At 38.7% G+C, this 18,569-nt stretch overlaps 1 protein-coding gene across 3 annotated transcripts in view; it reads right to left on the bottom strand.

Annotated features, from left to right (window-relative positions):
- Positions 1-18,569, bottom strand: part of eea1 (early endosome antigen 1) — a 75,075-nt gene that overhangs the window by 42,487 nt on the left and 14,019 nt on the right. For 2 of the 3 annotated variants that reach the window (XM_008110871.3, XM_062982806.1), the window contains 10 exons: positions 17,519-17,573; positions 17,362-17,427; positions 16,381-16,420; positions 15,631-15,744; positions 15,423-15,544; positions 14,821-14,976; positions 10,337-10,453; positions 8,960-9,298; positions 5,874-6,023; positions 3,076-3,195 (listed from right to left, as the gene is read on the bottom strand). In XM_008110871.3, coding sequence (XP_008109078.1) covers positions 3,076-3,195; positions 5,874-6,023; positions 8,960-9,298; positions 10,337-10,453; positions 14,821-14,976; positions 15,423-15,544; positions 15,631-15,744; positions 16,381-16,420; positions 17,362-17,427; positions 17,519-17,573 — 1,279 coding nt within the window. Of the gene's footprint in view, positions 1-3,075; positions 3,196-5,873; positions 6,024-8,959; positions 9,299-10,336; positions 10,454-14,820; positions 14,977-15,422; positions 15,545-15,630; positions 15,745-16,380; positions 16,421-17,272; positions 17,342-17,361; positions 17,428-17,518; positions 17,574-18,569 lie in introns of those variants that run through there. The other variant, XM_062982807.1, reaches the window with a different exon arrangement.

An 18,569-nucleotide genomic window follows, 5' to 3' on the forward strand; every position in this document is an offset into this window, starting at 1 on the left:
GTCTCAGAAGGATTCCTCAGGGACCTTGCGTCCCTGTGGATTTTACTCGCGGCAACTAACACCCTTCGAGCAGAACTATACCATATGGGAGAAGGAGTTGTTGGCGATTAAGGTGGCGTTTGAGGTGTGGCGGCACTGGCTTGAAGGGGCACGGCACCAGATCGTGGTCAGGTCTGATCATAAGAACTTAGAGCACTTGCAAACAGCAAAGAAGTTAAACCAGCGTCAAATCCGCTGGGCTTTGTTTTTCTCCAGGTTTAACTTCAAGGTGCAGTTCGTGGAGGGGAAGGCAAACTTGCGGGCCGATGCTTTATCCCGCAAGCCAGAATTTAAGACCAATGAGCAGGTAGTATGTCAGACCATCTTGCCTACTGCCTCGCTGTGTGTTGTAGATAATGAGCTCGGGTTACATGACCAGATCCTTGAGGCTCAGAAAGATGATGTGTGGACACAGGAGCAACTGATGCTGCTCTCAGCAGGTAACCGTACCATACTGCCGCATCTCCAAGATCAAGACGGGGTATTGGTGCGTAGGGGGCAGGTTTACGTACCAGTGGGGGCCCTCAGGTTGGAGGTGATTAGAGCCCACCATGACGAACCCATGGCTGGGCACTTTGGCAGGTTCAAGACCGTACAGCTTATCACCAGGAGCTACTGGTGGCCAAAGATGCGGCAAGACATTCTGCGCTTTTGTGACAGCTGCGCCGTTTGCCAGCAGAGTAAGACGCCTGTTGGGCGCCCTAGAGGGTTGTTGTCGTCTCTACCTGTTCCGGAGAGGCCATGGCAAATCATTTCCATGGATTTTATTTCAGATTTGCCTAAGTCTGGGGGTTATACTTGTATTTGGGTGGTGGTGGATTTATTTAGTAAACTGGCTCATTTTATTCCTTGTTCAACCATTCCGGCGGCCCCTACGTTGGCCTTACTATTTACTAAGCACATCTATCGTTTGCACGGAGCACCCGAGGTGATTATTTCAGATAGGGCTCCGCAATTTGTGTCACGCTTTTGGAAACATTTCCATGAGTGCTTGGGGACTAAGTTAAACGTTTCTTCAGCCTTTCATCCGCAAACGGATGGACAGTCGGAACGGGTTAATGGGCTCTTAGAGCAGTATCTGCGTTGTTTTTGTTTAGATCAACCCACGGCTTGGGTGAAGTGGCTACCGGTGGCGGAGTTTGCTTACAACAATGCGGTGCACACGTCTAGTCAGCATACGCCGTTTGAGCTAACTTATGGCTTTCACCCACGGGGAGGTGTGGCGCCGTCGACCAATGTGGTCTCTTCGGACCCTGTGTATCGCTCTACGGAAATGGCTGCATTGCATGATGTTGCCCGTCGCTTACTGTTGGAAGCTAAGGCAACGCAGAAGACTCAGGCTGACCGCCACAGGCAGGCAGGGGAGGAGTTGGAAGAAGGGGATTTGGTGTGGTTATCTTCCAAACATATTAAACAGGCTGGGGGAAAGTTTGCGCCTCGGTATTTGGGTCCCTTTCCTATCGTTAAAAAGATTTCTTCTGTTGCGTTTCGTTTGCGTTTACCGTCTAGTTTAAAGGTCCATCCAGTCTTTCATCGTTCGCTGTTGAAACTTGATACCTCTAGTCGTCGTGGTGCTATAGCGGAGGGTATCACTGCCACTTCTCCGCCATCGGGGGAGGAGGCCTTTGTGAGAGGGGATAGTGTTATGATTGAGCCTCATGGCTCTGTTTCTGACAGACGTGGGCGTAAGACTCCTCGAGAGTCAGATACTCTCGAGGAGCGAGAGAGAAAAAGACTACGAGACATATTTGCAGCACCATCTGACGAAGAATCTTTCGAAGGGTTTACGGAAAGAATGGAGGAGGGGCTGGTTAGCTCAGAGGAGGATGAGATGGATTGGACTCGGGTAAGGGAGGAATTGGGTGCCACTGGCCATGATGGGACAGAAGATGAATGGGGACCTTCAGGATTAGACCCATGGCTTAGCTGGAGGGATGGGACGGGATCCACAGCTGGAGATGCTGTTGGGCGTAGTCAGAGGTGTTCCAGCTCTGACGAGGAAAGTGATGAGGAAACGCCCGGGTTAAGGAGGACAGCTGACAGTGATGAGGATTTGTAACTGGCATAAAATGGGGCTTGGGAGCTATTGCAAATTGCGTCGGGCAAGGTAATCTGGGCAAACGCTTGGGATTCGTGTGTGTGTGTGGGACGCTTCCCTGAAGACTTGTGTGCTTTCCTGTGCTGAGACGTAAGTTGATTGGAATCCAGGGTCAGACGGCGGGAGGGATTGTGTGGGCATTTGTTTGTGCAAACCTGTGCTTACTCTTATTAGCTTGACCTTCCGTCGTCTTCTTGACGGACGCCATCTCCTGCTTTGAGAACTCGGACTGAACTGACCACGGCTTGTCTTCCCCCCTTCTTGGACTTGGAAAAACTACAAACGTCTGCTTCTGGCTTTGATCTACGGAACGGAACTGGTCTACTCTACTGCTAAAATCCCTGGCTGATTTGTTCGTGTTGGAATCCTGTCTGCTGTGTGTGTGGGAGCGACGCAAGTTACTCTAAAAACAGTGTTGGCAGCAGAGAGGAATCTGCTGCCAATTAGTTGCATTCTTTGTATCTTTTGTTCCTTGGCTTTCGTTTTGTTTATACCCAGGCTGAAGAAAGCAGTTTGTTTTTACCCGGATTAAACTCCGGTTTAATCCGGTTTATCTTTTGAACATTTACTTTTGCCCCTTTTTGCTCCTAAAGGCAAAAATTGCCTGGCCCTTGTGTTTTACGGGCATTTTTGAGTTCTGTAATCTAATAAACTCTGTTACTTTGAATCTTGTGGCGTTCTGTCCTTGACACAGCCTTAAAGGCTACAAAAAAGCATATGATGTGCCTTACACTTTCAGCAGATAACTAGGGAAATTCTGAACTAGATTAAGTGTCCAAACCACTTAATATTAACTACATTAAGAGCATTACATAATCTATTCTACAATTCACCAAAGCATGAGCAATGTTATCCAGATCCTGATCTTCCTGAACCTATAATAATACTGGTTGCATACATTAACATTAATTTTTCCAAAATCTCACAAGTTCTCTCACCTGAGCTTCTCGCAGCTTTGCTGTTGTACTTTGCTGAAGGTTCTGTTGCTCCTGGTGCTGCTGTTTCATTTTATCTAACTGATGCTGCAGTTCAGTTGCATTTGCTGCTTTCTCCTTTAGCTTAGAAAAATAGTCACAGACTGTTGACTGAAAACTGATAAGCACAATTCAGTAGTTTAATAGCATTTTATAATTTAATTTAACACTGAAGCATTTTATAATAGACATCTTTTACATTATTTTAGATGCCATATGTATATTATGTTTGTAAAGACAAAGCAAAAATGGTATTCTACCAACAAAGAACCTTTCCACACACCAACAAATATCTATCAATAATAACATTATATAACTAATCATGGAATTTCACATCTGGAAACTTGCAAGTAAACAAATATATTAGGGCCCATTGATATTGGTAAAGGTAAGGTTTCCCCTGACGTTAAGTCCAGTCGTGTCCAACTCTGGGGGTTGGTGCTCATCTCCATTTCTAAGCCGAAGAGCCGGTGTTGTCAGTAGACACTTCCAAGGACATGTGGCCGGCATGACTGCATGGAGCGCCTTTACCTTCCCGCCGGAGCGGTACCTATTGATCTAGTCACATTTGCATGTTTTTCTAACTGCTAAGTTGGCAGAAGCTGGAGCTAACAGCAGGCGCTCACCCCACTTCCAGGATTTGAACCTGCAACCTTTCGGTCCGCAAGTTCAGCAGCTCAGCGCTTTAACACACTGCGCCACCAAGGGCCATCATTAATATTGATTTGAATATAATTAGATTTTTAAAAAATACTCAGTTTTAGATAACAGTAAGAATTTTCACAGCTGTTATTGAACACTTTGAACTTAGAGAAAAACAAAGATCTTTGTCTAACCACAGAAAAATACTCATAGTAAAATACATGTTGAAAGACTCTTAGCATAAATGATCCAAACACCTTTTGCAAGATATCATTTTACCTACTTTGTATATTATCAGAATGGAAGGGGGGGAATGGAAAACAATAAATGGATTTTAGTGACAGAGTTCTGTAGCTAACACTAACCGTTCTGTCTATTTTCCCCATTGCAGGTACAACTGAAAAAAATTAAGAGAGTCTAAATAAGCACTAAAGGAAAATGAAGTAATTGTTGGCAGTTCATTGAATGTTGTCAGCTTGAAAGCTGGACCACTGGTTTCAGTTCAAAAGAAAGATCAGCCATGGCCCATTTACAAATTTCACAATAGTAACTTCACAAGGCCCTCCGAAAGAAACAGTTTGACCTGTATGCACTTGTATTTCCTCCAAATTACATAGAAAGCATTGGGAGGGGTCTCACAAGTTGCCATCAAATCCAACCCCCTGTTCAAGTTAAAGTATCCCAACCAGGTTCAGCTTCTTTCTGGCATAGTCTCCTTGATTTCTTCATTCCAGAAGAAACCTCACTACTTCTCTATACAATCGGTTCTGTCAAGAAGTTTCTTCTAAAGTTCAAGTGAAATCTGTAACTTCAGAATATTAGATCTGGTCCGACCATCTGGGCAAGTAGAGAACAGGCTTAGACCTTTTTCTCTGTAAGTCTTTGATGCACTTCAAGACTATAGTCACATCACCCCTCAGTCTTCTGTTCACCACACTGAATATGCCCAGAACCTTCAACCTTTCCTCCTGTTTTAGTCTCCACATCTCTTATTCTTATTACCCTCTCTGAACCTGCTCTAACTTGTCAATATGTTGTAAGCCGCCCTGAGTCCCTACGGGTGAGAAGGGTGGAGTAGAAATGATGTAAATAAACAAACAAATAAATAAAATCTTTCTTAAAATAAGATGCCCAAAATTGAATGCAGTACTTCAGATAAGGCCTGACAAGAGCAGAATACAGTGGGACTATTACTTCCCTTGAGTTGGAAAATATACTCTCATTAATTCAGACTAAAATAGCATTCACTTTCGCTCCTGGAGCATAACATTGCAGGTTCATGTTCAACGTGTGATTAACAATAACACCAAGATCCTTTTTGCATGTAGCACTGTTGAGCCATGTATCCTCAATCCTATAGAGATGCATTTGGTTTCTAAATGTATTCTGTACTGAATTTCAATTTACAAATTTTTGGCCAATTCTCTTGTTTATCTAGGTCCTTTTGAATTCTGTTTTTATCTTCCAGTATGTTGTCCCACCCTTATAGTTTTGTGTCATTTGCAAACTTGATAAGGAGTGCCTCCACAGTGTCATCTAAGTCACTGATAAAATTGGGTTGTTGTATGTCTTTCGGGCTGTGTGGCCATGTTCCAGAAGTATTCTCTCCTGACGTTTCGCCCACATCTATGGCAGGCATCCTCAGAGGTTGTGAGGTATGGACAACCTCTGAGGATGCCTGCCATAGATGTGGGCGAAACGTCAGGAGAGAATACTTCTGGAACATGGCCACACAGCCCGAAAGACATACAACAACCCTGTGATCCCGGCCATGAAAGCCTTCGACAACACACTGATAAAATTGTTGAAGAGTAATGGCCCTAGGATAGAATCCAGAGATAATCCATTTGAGATCTCCTTCTTCCGTTTGAAGTGCAGCCATTGATGATGACTCTTTAAACTTAGTTTTTCAACCAATTGTGGATTCATCTGACGATGTTTTCGTCTATTCCACATTTAATCAGTTTGCTAATCAAAATATTATGGGGGACCTTATCAAATGCTTTGTTGAACACGCACTCATGGTCTTCTCTAGATAATGTGAGGCAAGTTACCAATGAAAAGAAACACATAAATACACAAACAGCAATCAAGAATTAGATCTTGCATATAATTCCTACCTCCTCCTCAGAACGTGAAAGCTTTATTTGGAGGTCAGCAACCTGCTGTTCCTTGTCCATCAGCTTTTCACTAGACAGCTGTCTCTGTTCTTTTAGCCGTCCATGGGCTTCTCCAAGTTGATGCTCTGTCTCCAGAAGTTTATTATGTAACTGAGAGGAAAGGTTGGTCTTAATTTTTTTTCCAGACAGAGGTATCACACTATATGCTTAATGTTTTATGCTTGTGTGCCTTCAAATTGTTTGTGAACTTATATTAACTCTTTAACAATCATATCAACACATCTGGTAAGGTGTGAATAATTTACAACAATTGGTTTGAAGTAACACTCTCAGTCCCATCAGAAAACTACTTTCAAGTTTGACAAAGCTTAGCCATTGGAAGAACTCAACTAGTGCTTCCTTTGCCAAGTACTCCAGTCCCATTGGATCTTAACTAAAATGATGGACTTTTACCTTTATTGTGTGATATCAAGTTGTGTCTGATTTATAGCAACACTAAGGTGAATTTATCATGGGGTTTTCTTAGTAAAATTTGTTTGAGAAAGGTTGGCTTTAGCCTTCCTCTAGGAGTGAAAGATTATGACTTGCCCAAGGTCATCCACTGGGTTTTAATGACTGAGCAAACAATCAAACTCTGACCTCCTGGAGCTGTAGTCCAACACTTGAACCTCTATATAGCAGTTTGTTTTTGGACTTTGTTCATTTCTAATTCTCTAAATATATAAATAGCAATTGTTTAGATTGCCTGCACTGCATTTCAATTGCTATGTTTATTTTCAAGCACATAATATGCCCATACAAACTGAACAAATAAATATAACAAATCAAACAGTTCATATTACTACAATCAAAACATTTATGTTAACACAGTTTTCATCTCCATTACCAATGTAATAAAATATTTTAGAATAATTCCAAAGGAAATATCTCAGTCAGAAAAATAAACAAACCTCTCTCAAGTCCCAGGCTAGCAGACAAGCCAATGGACCAGACATTCTCCCTACAAATCTTCTATCAGAAACCGTTGGCAAAGCATGTACGTCAATGATCAGGTGTCTTCCATTAGAAAGTAATACACAATCTACTCCTAAATCAAGGAAAGGAACCTTTCAGAATGTCGACCCTAATCCTATTTTAGTTTTCAGTAAAATGTTGCATGGTAATAAAAAAGCGGATTGTTCTCCTATGAGATCAAACAGAGATCAAACAAATTACACCAGTGCTTCAGAACCTATACTAGTTATTCTAGAACTCTCAGAGTCTCCAGTGTGCGGGATGAAGTTATATTATGTATAAATAAGCTAAGTACTATTAGGCACTCTTCACAGTTAGAAGTATTAAGAGACAACTGTCAATTCCATTGCTCATCAGATCTCTGAAACAGGCCTACAATATCAATGTCACATGGATCAGCAATTGGAAAAAATCTTCCCAGAGGATGCTTTTTTTGAAAGTAATGTAAGGATTTCCTAACTGGTCTTTTGTAGCCAGCATAACATATGTACAATAGATTTCAGACAGGTATGTTGTTGCTATTGTTGTTTTATTTTATGCAATCTAAATGGATAAATACTAAGATTTTAAATTTTGAAAATGAAGTCTGGATAAAATGAATTCTTTTTTCTCTTCGTTATAACAAAAATACAAGTGAGCAGAACTTTCTTTTTGTGAAATATATTACTCTGGGATTTCTCAAAAAAAGAAATATTTCCCTCAAATCCTATTACTTTGCAAATCCTTTGCGACAATGAAATCAATTTCTAGCTGAACTCCTCAGATACCATGCTAGAACTTTTCTACTTGGTTGCCAAGTACCCATTCTACAAACAGAATTCCAAATAAAATGACAGAATCTCTAGCTTTGGCACATCATCAAAGAGCAATGTTATCAATGATTTCTACTTGGCCACAAGAGATGTGTAGAACTAAAAACATGCACAGCATGAGCATAAATCTACTACAGGCACATAGTTAGAAAAAGAGGGCAGATTCTTCATATTAAGAAAATGTAAAGCAACTGCATAAGAAGGAATCACTAAAAGACTTAGAGCGCAAATTTGCAATTTGCCTACGAACAGCCAGTTGGTGAGCTAGTAAAAACAGGCTTCCCCCTTCCAAAGTTAAAGGAATGTGTGGCCAGATAATAAAAACTACGGTAGGGGAGAAAATCCTGCCAACACTGTTCCAGCTGTGGAGATAACATGGGTTCATTGAAGTAGGAATGCCCAATAATCATTCCAATACACTTTGTTTTAGAAACAAAGTCTGATTGTCACAGATATGAATATTTAGGATCTCTCAACTGTCCACCAGAGTCACTCTATACTACCCTACTGAAATATTGGAAGCCAGTGCATCCAGAGGCCTTGGGATGATTTTGGGAGTTGTCCTTGGGAACGATAAAAAGAAGCTTCTCAATTTGTAACAGGAGAAACAGCATAGAGTATCAGCTTATGAAAGACAGCGCTCAAGAGCTTATCTCCTTTGATTAAAATATTGCCCAAAAGAATTGGCAATTATCTGCACATGCATGGAAATTGGACTGGAGAATTTTTAGTCACTCCACTAGCCTTATCTTTGCTATACAATTTATCTGCTTTTTGTTATGGTTGGTTTATTTGGGTTTTTCATCATGTCATCACTTAATTATTTTTGCCAATTGACATAAAACATTTTCACCATAAAATGCAGCAAGCACATTTAGTTAGGTAACAGTAATATTGGATATCTATCAAATCATTTTGACATCTTATAACAAGGAATGAACAACTTTTTTGCCTACAAGTACTGCATATAGCAGCAGATCAAGGGCCAGAGGCCAGAAGTGGGTGGGATTCCAGCAACATACTCGCCCAAGTTGCCCAACCCTTATCTTAGCATATAGTTGTTGTAAACAACGCCTCTTGCACAGAACAAACCTTCCCAACATGCTTTCCTCATATTCACCACCATTATAAGAACCTTTCCATCCTTTCTCTTCCCTCCAATTTGGCTAATTTTCACTATGTATTCAGCAGTTTAGTAATCCAAACAACAAGCACACTAAAGAACAAATTATCCTTCAAGGTGATAAACTCTTATCTTACCTGATTGAGTTCATTTTGAAGTTGTAGGCTATGCTGTTCTTTTTCCTCCCTTTGTTGTTGTAACTGTTTAAACTCTGCCTTAAGATGCTGGTATTTGGTCTCTGCTTCTGACAATTCTTCCTTAAGTTTTTGACTTGCTTCTCTCCTTTCACCTAATTCTTTCTGCAACCTCTGCAATGAGTCCTCAGATGCAGATAGCCTTGCCTGAAGCTGCTGACAGTCCAAATCTTTTTGATTAAGGGTTGCTTGCAGATTCTTTTTACTTATTGACTCCTCAGTTTGCTTTTCTTCTAACCGAGAGCAATCCAATTCTCTCTTTTTCAATTTTTCCAACAGACTCTGCAAGATCAGATCAGATGTTGGTGACCAATAGATGCATGTGGTTGGTCTATCAGAAAATAAACTGATGTGCAATTTCTAATCTCCACTTATTCTTGTATGCCTTTCTTCTGTGCCAGTATAAAATTTCATTTATATCCTTACATTAAGAAGATCAAGAGGATCCAGAAACAAGCAAAGGGAAATCATTTATCATGCTGCAAATATGAGCCATCCTTGAAACATTCCAAAGTTCACTTCCTGATCTTGAAAGCTGATGAACCAGTAAGTGTAGAAGAGAATGAGACAGCAATTGAGACAGAAAGCTATGGTCTCAATTTCTTAAGAAAATGGTGTATGGCAATATTTAACTATGCCATAAATATGTAGAATCAGCTTAAACTGGTATAGCATGAATTGGTGTACTACTACAGTATTTTTATAATGTGATGAATTCAATCCATCTCCACAACTAAATAGGTTGACTAATTCAACCTAAAGTAGATATACAGAATGGTTTTTTCAATCAATGGTATCTATGGATCAGATCACTTTTCTGAATTGACTAGGAAGTGTGCATCCCAGTCTCATAGTGTTACATGAACAAGAAGACTGGAAATGCAGGTTCTATTATTTACACAGTGTGCACACCCAGAAGAATGTCTGTCACAATGGAATACATATTTGTGATTGCAAGTGCAGCATCTATACACTTTTTGTTACTAAATGGCCACATACTCTCCAACCTGACAAATATCTGGAGTCTGGCTTCATAGTATTTGGTCCTTTCTGAAATCAAAAGTATCTCCCTTCAAACATCAAATAGTGGGATTATGCTTTTTAAGTTATCTGAATTAAATGAAAATCACTGAAATAGTCAAGCCACAACTGAACTGTTTAATATTTTACCTATCAATTTTGCTAATTTAACACAGTACATAGTCATTAATTTTGTTTTGAAATGTCAAGGACACAAACTGAAATTCAGCTAACCAAATGCAAAAGACTCCATCTGTTTTAAGTTCACACTTACATGCATATATGTGCTATATTTCTTACCTGATTTTTCTGTGTTAATTCGTTAACTGAAATTTGAAGTTTTTGAAGTTCTTGCACATATACAGCAACTTCTTGAGGTCCTTTGGCAAGCTCAGCTCGTAACTGATTGATAGTAGCCTTTAGAAAACATGGAACAATAGAAAATCAATTAACACCTTCAGCTGAATATATATGTGTGTCCTATAATAGAAACAAAATGAAAGTTCCGATTGCTTTAGCATAAAACCAAGTGAACAAAAGTGTCAATAATTTTGTTTTAAGCATCCATCCTCAGAAGAAGATTTGACGCATCACTTTTTTTAGTTTCTCCAGAAAATTGTGTAGGTTCTAGACCAGTGGTTCTCAACCTGTGGGTCCCCAGATGTTTTGGCCTTCAACTCCCAAAAATCCTAACAGCTGACAAAACTGGCTGGGATTTCTGGCAGTTGTAGGCCAAAACACCTGGAGAACCACAGGTTGAGAACCACTGTTCTAGACTTATCTAGAATCCTATTTGTCAGCCGCAAAGGTGGCATGGCAAGTCAGAAACCTGTTCACATCTTCCAGTGATGCAATGTCTTTTCAGGATACTCTGCACAGACACCTTAATAATCTTTCCATCAGACCTAAAGTCTGGCTGGTAACCAGCCAGCTCACTCTCCCTAGGGCAAAATGAAAAAACGTCTCCTCTCCAGTTCACCCAATATTTCCACATGACATTTCCTACTCTCTCTTCCTTAAGTTAGGGCATGCAAAGTAATGTGATACTGCATTTGTTCCAGGAAAGTTTTTTTCTTTCTTTGTCACAACCTCAGTGGCTAATGATTTTGACACTGAGCTTGATTAATTTGAACAGGGAGTGGGAACAGAGAATAATGGTTTTGACCTGTATGTGTATCTTTCCAACTTTGGAGGTTGAGATGTCATGGACATGGTCAACTCATAGGTCACTGTTCCCGATTCACTGTCAAATGGTAGGGAAACATACTGTGGCTGATGCCATGTGGATCTCAGTAACTGCTATCCCAAAGGTTCTTCAAGAAGGCTAACTTGGAATAGGTGTTGGTAATTTCGATGATATCTACATCCATTGCCATATGCTGTGCTGAGGACTTAACAGTTGCAAGCGATAGTTATTACCATATAAACTATGATTTTGAAGAGTTTGTATTGTTTATTAAATAGAGGCTTGTTTTTCTTTATTCTTACTACAAGATGCTTCTGTTTTAATAATGAAAACTAAAGAAGTCTTCTATGAGTCTTGTAAAGCATGTTTGAGAGTTTCCCAAAGTGATTCCCCTCTTTTCAAGAAGTTTCTGTAGGCTTAACATAGACTGCAATTTCTTAAATATACTAGATACTAGGATGGAAGTTCTAATACAACTGCTTGAATATTAAGCAGAAGTGGGATGAATACGGTGACCACCCTGTCCTTTTCCTAAAAGTCCTCTAGGCTTCATCCCAGATACCAAGACCTAATTGGTGAGAAGCACAGAGGTATTTAAAGAAACAGAGATGGCTGGTCACAGTAGCTGTGACCTCAGTGGCGAATTCACTCAAGTAGTGGGCACAGACTTTTAAAAAGAAAAAGAAAGAATTTTCAGGCACATCTCCACTGCCACCTCTCTTTTTTTCTCCACCGGGTCTTATACTTATTGAAAACCCATCAAGATAAGCAACCCACCCTATGGCAGGTCAAGGGACACTTGCTCCACCATTGCTCTCAATTACCATTTGGGGCAAGAGACTCAACTTCTCTCACAGCAAGGTCAATCCGCCAGGGCTTCCACAGTGTGACAAATATACATTTTCTGAAGACACCATGTTCTTTTTCCAAATTTCAGTTTGATTTGATGGATTACAGAACTCACTTATTTATAAAGACATTTCTCTTACCTGGAAAAAGTGTCATTAAACTCAGTAGACCTTACTTCTGAGTAGACATGTGCAGGATTGCCCTGTAAGTTACAAATCTTATGCCCACTTAGCTAGAAATAAGACATCCGATACAGTGGAACTCTCTTCCAATAAAATATACCTAAGATTATATTACAAGTGTCCCCTGTGATTTGACACTAATACCTCAAGGAGTTTGCTGGGTTACTTTTCAACAGCTGTTTCAATGCTTACAAATTACAGACAAGTTCCGTTAATTTGATGAGAGGTCTGCTCTTTCAGTAGGCAAGACTTGGAACTGAATTCATGTGAATGGTCCCAAGAAAGTTTCTATAATCAAAAAGAGCTCAGGAAAGAGTGGACCCCCTGCCAAATTAATAAAATTGTATCTATAATTTGCAAGCATCAAAACAACAGAACATCAAAAAACAAGCAATTGAAAGATGGGGCAGACCTGTATTAATTTTCCAAAAAGTTTCCACCTCTTCATATAGGACTTACACTTTGCTCATTGTAGGAATAGAGAATATTGATTTAGTGTGGTATAAGCTTCAGTATGGGAAATTTTGTGGTAAAGAATATATAAAATAAAACTACTGTCATTTTAAGAAAAAAATATTAAGAGCTACAGGATTTGAAGTATTTCCTCTATATCATTTGTTCTCAACCTGTGAGTTTCCAGATGTTTTGGCCTTCAACCCCCAGAAATCCTAACAGCTGGTAAATTGAGAACCACTGCTCTATATAATTAAAAAGTATGTACTATATACAGTGAGCTCTCGGTATCCATGGGCTAAGGATTTTCAGATTTAGCCAACGACCGACTGAAAATGCAGAAATAGTCCAAAAAATACCTGAGATCTAGTTCAACCAGGCTGAGAAGAGTTAGGCCTTGCAAAGTAAGTGGCTCACATTCCCCTTGGAAGTGAGGGATCACGAAGAATGCTCACCTCAGCAGCAGTTAAAAAGAATGCCGCGAGGGTTATTGACTTCCATGTGCACAAGTTCCTTAAGCTTCAGGATGGATGGCAGCACTGGAGAAGTACCTTGCAAGTATTCTTCATCTCCAACGTTGCAAGGTCTAAGAATGGGCATCTGCTGCCTTCACAAATCCCCTGGGACCACTTCTTAGTTTAGTTGCATTAGATCTCAGGTACAGGCTGTTGGTTTCATTTGTTTGGCAACTTCTGCATTTATATATTACCAGACGTAATGGAGTCTGAAGAAAGCTTGCCTTGCAGTTTACCTGCCGGCTGAGGCTTCACACTAGCCCCATAGCTGCCTTCTGCCATTACATTCATATGGATTTGATCAGCCACATTTTTAAATGTCTTTAGGGAATCAAACCCCCAGAAATGCCAAGGGCACACTTTATTCAGTATCTAGAAGAAAAACTATGCAGTATTCATCAAAAGTAAAAATGTAACAAAGACTGACTGGACAGGATGCTGATGAAAACAGAGATGACAGTCCAGACAGAATACTCAAACGTGCACTGGACTCAAATGAAATTACAAATGAATCAGACGAGCTTATGTCTGAGTGAGCCTGTTTAAGATGATGGTTTGTGACCACAATGTTCCGTCTACTTACTTGGGAGTAAACTCTAGTGATCTAAATAGGGACCAGGTATCAAGGGAGCATTCCCCTTGCCCATAAGGCCCCAGGGAGCAAATCTATCCACTGATACAGCAATGCTTTACTTCAGATTACTGCCATGATAGCAGTGTGACCGAGACAGTAGCAGAAAGAGCTAATCCAGCCCACACTCTTGTTGAAGGACAAATGATTTACTTTGAAACACTGCACTCTGATTAACACATTGGAATGCAAACCATATGCCTCAAAGGCTGAATCCAATATTCATCTCAACTAAAGTAGATTTACTAAAATTAATATTTGCTAGACTTTATTTCAATCTCATTTATCTCAGTAGGTCCACTCTAATTAAAATTAACAATTTAAATAAATTAGAGAAGTACAGAGAACAAAACATTCTACCACTCAAATACTTCACATCCATTGCCATCTGTGCTCAAAAGTGGTCATATGAACTTGAATAGAACTAGATTAATCAATGTTAGTAAGCATCTCAAAATATGAACTGATAATGATGGCAAGATTACCAAGTTCATTCATTAAAGGGTCCATTTAATACAAATGAATTAATATTAATTCTTTTTATCCAAAGGAGGACTCAATTACCATATTTACTCGAGTATAATGTGCCACCATGGCTACTCCTTGCCTGTCAGCTGCCTTTCTATCCACCTCGGAACAGCAAAAAGAAAGGGGAAGCCGTGCCCCTCCATAAGGCCGAGGCTGGCAATCTTCCCAACTAAGGTCTCATTCACGAGGCCTCAAAACCGAGAGAGAGGTTGTGAAGGCCTCGTGAATGAGGCCAATTGGGAAACCATGCCCCTCCGGTCAGGCTGAGACTTAGGTGTTTGCCAGTCTCAGCCTTACGGAGAGGAGCAGGCAGGTTTACGTCTGCAATTCTAACATACTATTTAATCAAATGCACATTTCACTTTTGGCTATGTAATTTGGTCTAAAAAGATGAGCATTAGATACAAGCAAATATAGTATGTTTTGGCCATATCCGTCACCTGTGAGGTCGTATATTCTGCTTGCAAATGATTGCACTCATCTTGCAGTTTCTCCGATTCTTTCTCACGCTCCAAGGTCATTTTGTCCATAAGTGTTTGAACTTGAACTAATTCCTTCTTAAGAACAGCAACATCTTCCACACCAGGTCTCTGAAGCTTTGCAAAAGAAAAAGCAAAACCATTACTCTTGTGGAAATCAGGCAAATACTTTCAATATAGCTTCTAAGAAATGTTCCACTTCTTAACGTCTTAGGCTGGGAGCATATTAAATTGTTCAAATATATTGCTCTACTAAACTCACCACACTTAAGCCTGTTTATCTCCAAGAAGATGACTGTATCATGTGCTGTCTAAGCCAATTCTCGAATAACAGCTCAAGTAGAGGGATTAAAATTTATAGATATTCCCCTTCCCTTTGAATGCAAATCAAAGTAACATATTTGTCACTGTCCAACATTCTTTCTACTGTAACTAAATTAGTCTGAAAGATGAAGAATTACAACTGATTTCAAAAGCTATGGTCAAACTATCAAACAGCTAAAAACACCCCCCTCCTGATTTGGACAAGGTATGACTAAAACATGATACATAATAACACTTGCCAGCTCTGTTTTCAAATCTTCACATACACCTCTTTCTTTCTGTAATTCCTCTGTCAAATTTGCCAGTCTGTGTTCTGCAGCTTCTCGGAGGCTCTTTTCTTCATCATATTTGGCTTTAAGATCTCAATAAAAGAAAGGAAACAAAAAAGTTCATTCACTCAATTTTTACACTAAGAAAAGTGACATGACAAAATAATTGTGCACTTACCCACAATTTCTGTGGCAAGTTGTGCTGCTTTCTGTTCAAATAAGTCTTTCATCTGCTTAATATTAAACTTTTCTACTTGACTCTCTTCTAGCTGCTGTTCTAACGTTTCCAATTCTAAAAGGAAAGTACAATTATTCAGTAATTCAAAGTGAAGTAATATATATCTTATTTTACTGACATACAAAGACATGCTTAAGCACTTATACTCCTCACATCTGCACACAGAAACTTGGAATTTACATTTCAAAGTTTGCTTAGAACTTCAAAAGATATACAATGTAAGCTAACTAGCTTATTAAACATTAACTGAAGAATGCCTAAACTTTTGTAATTTATAATATTTAATTCTAAGTGGAACCATCTACGGGCAATAATCGATAATAGTTTCAACCAGTACTGGAGCAAAAAGATTTATATCGGCCATAGTTCATTATCAAGCCAGTATATGAAACAAGACAACAAACTATTATCTGCTTTCATACAATAATTTCATCACTAAGGAATAGACTACAATTTAGAATCCACTCGAAGCCATCTCTTAACTCTTATTCCCCATGTTCCCTTGTTCATTTAACATAAAACAACACAAAAGTGACAATCACTACAAGTGGAATCCCAGTGAAATAAATGTTACAACTCTTCTTATGAGACATGGATTTCACTGCAGTTTCCTGACAATTAGAATTAATAGAGATTGTTTCTCTTCCACTGGATCACCACAACAAAAACTGCTTTTAAAATATTTGTCACCTGTAGGTGCTGCACCGGCCAGTCCATCAGGTTTATTCTCCTTAAAAAAGAAAAAGGAAGGCAATTAGATACGGAAGATAATAGAAATGAATTCACCGGCCTTTAGGATAATTGAACAATTATACTACAAGTAACTGAATAATTGGTTATTTATGTAATTGCTACTACAGAATATGAAAACTAAGATTTTAATCAAGGTTGTATGATGGAATAATAACAAATTAACTTCTACATAACAAGTGCTTGTATGAGACTCACCACATACTAGGAACCTAAGCCAATTTTCAATCACCATTAATTTCAGTAACACTTCCCTAAAATTAATAAAAGGTTGTGCAGTAACTATATTTTATTGATAAATATTAATTTCACTAAAAATAGTATGTATAGGAATGAAAGACAGAAAATGTTCTTTCTACTAATATGATTTTAATTAATGTTTGGAGATATGACCTGTATCAGCAAATGTTATTCTGAATTCTAAACATTTTAAATAAATTCTCCTTAGCTTTTAATGCACTGGGGAAGAGTTGAAAGGAAAAGAGAGATTAACAATGAGACGACAATAGATAAAGAAAGCAACGTAAGTGGAGTAGGAAGGTGTAAGAGATTGAGAAAGCCAAGGAGAGAGAACTGGATGGGTCATAGAAAAGAAAACTGATGTTGGTAGCTCAGTAGGTTGCCAAAAACAAATGTGAAACAGTGGAATGAAAATGTGACAGAAAGAAAAACTCATTTTGTGCTGGCACAACATATAGGATAAGGGAATATTACTAAGTAAAACATCTAATGATAGTGTCTTCCTCATATTCACATGGGAACACAATACACGCCTATGACACACATTATTTCAATAAACAAGTTATGAAACTAATGGAATCTGGCCACGTGCCTTACAAAAAAAAGGTATTAATCTTCCTTTTCAAGGCTGACAACAAACTGCTTGTAGTAAACCTGCTTCAATTATTTTAAAGCAATTACTTGATGCCTCTGCCCTTGAACTTTTTCTAATTCCTTCTTCAGCTCTTCAGAGTACCATCGCTCCTCCTGACAAATAAAATTAAAAACACTTTATGAGCTTAAAGCTTTGACAATCTTCTGGTGTAATTTTCAATTTGAAATAATGCACATTTCCAACCTTCAATGAAGCTTGCAAGTCTTGAACTTCTTGCCGCAGTAGTGTTATGTCATCCCTGAACACAGACCATATTTTTAAAACGGATAGAAATGTTTAAATTTACTGCATATTTAAATCGAAGTATGATTTCTAAAACAATATATTTAATAAGAAATTCTGAATTAGCCTTCTGAATTGCAATATAATATGTTTTTTAATCCCTCTCATAGAAATGATAAAATAAACACATGACTGAAGATGAAAGGCAATCAATTTCATTAAAAGGTCATGTCAATTTCAGTGGCGCTTATTAGCTGTGCTTTGAACATCAATTTTAATCAGATTCTAATGATTACCTATTGGCCACATTTGAATTATCACTTTTGACTTAAGCTATGATTTTTCAGCTTGCACATGCAATCACTTTACTCCTATTTATGTTTCTAGAGATTAAACCAAGATATCTTAAATTAGCCACACCTGTTTGAGAGTGTGTGTGTGTCAATGAGGAAACGATGGTTAGTCTAATAAATCAACTTCAAGGTATATTATCCTGGCTTATTTCAAAGTTAGTAATTATGGCTTCCTAATTAGTACAGAATGAGAAAATAGATTCAATTAATTATCTCAACTTAAGACAAAAACGTATTGTTCAAATGTGGCAATAATGTAATCATTAAAAACTGATTAAGACTGGAAAATAAGGGTTAATTGACCTTGTAAAAAGCTAGGGGAATTTCACTACAAATACCTGATGACTACCCAATCCACTACAGAAGTAGCAAGTAATCTTAGTATATTTTATTATTTTTTGTATCAACTTAGCAGGCTTTATAAAACAATTCTACTCAGTGGATTAAAATGTTGTTTTTCAGATTTACTGCAACATAAGGCCTAATGAGATATTCTCCATAGGCAGAGTTACCTTTAAGATTTGTTTCTGGCTCAACACGGTTACAAACTGTTTAATGATTACTCATTAAACCATTTGTAATTTTCTGTGTAATTACAACACATTGCCACAATGAAATATATTGTTTTGAATGGGTCCATCATTTTGAAACACACAGTA

This window comes from Anolis carolinensis, chromosome 5 (genome assembly GCF_035594765.1).
Source record: "Anolis carolinensis isolate JA03-04 chromosome 5, rAnoCar3.1.pri, whole genome shotgun sequence".
In the NCBI taxonomy this organism is placed as follows: domain Eukaryota; kingdom Metazoa; phylum Chordata; class Lepidosauria; order Squamata; family Dactyloidae; genus Anolis; species Anolis carolinensis.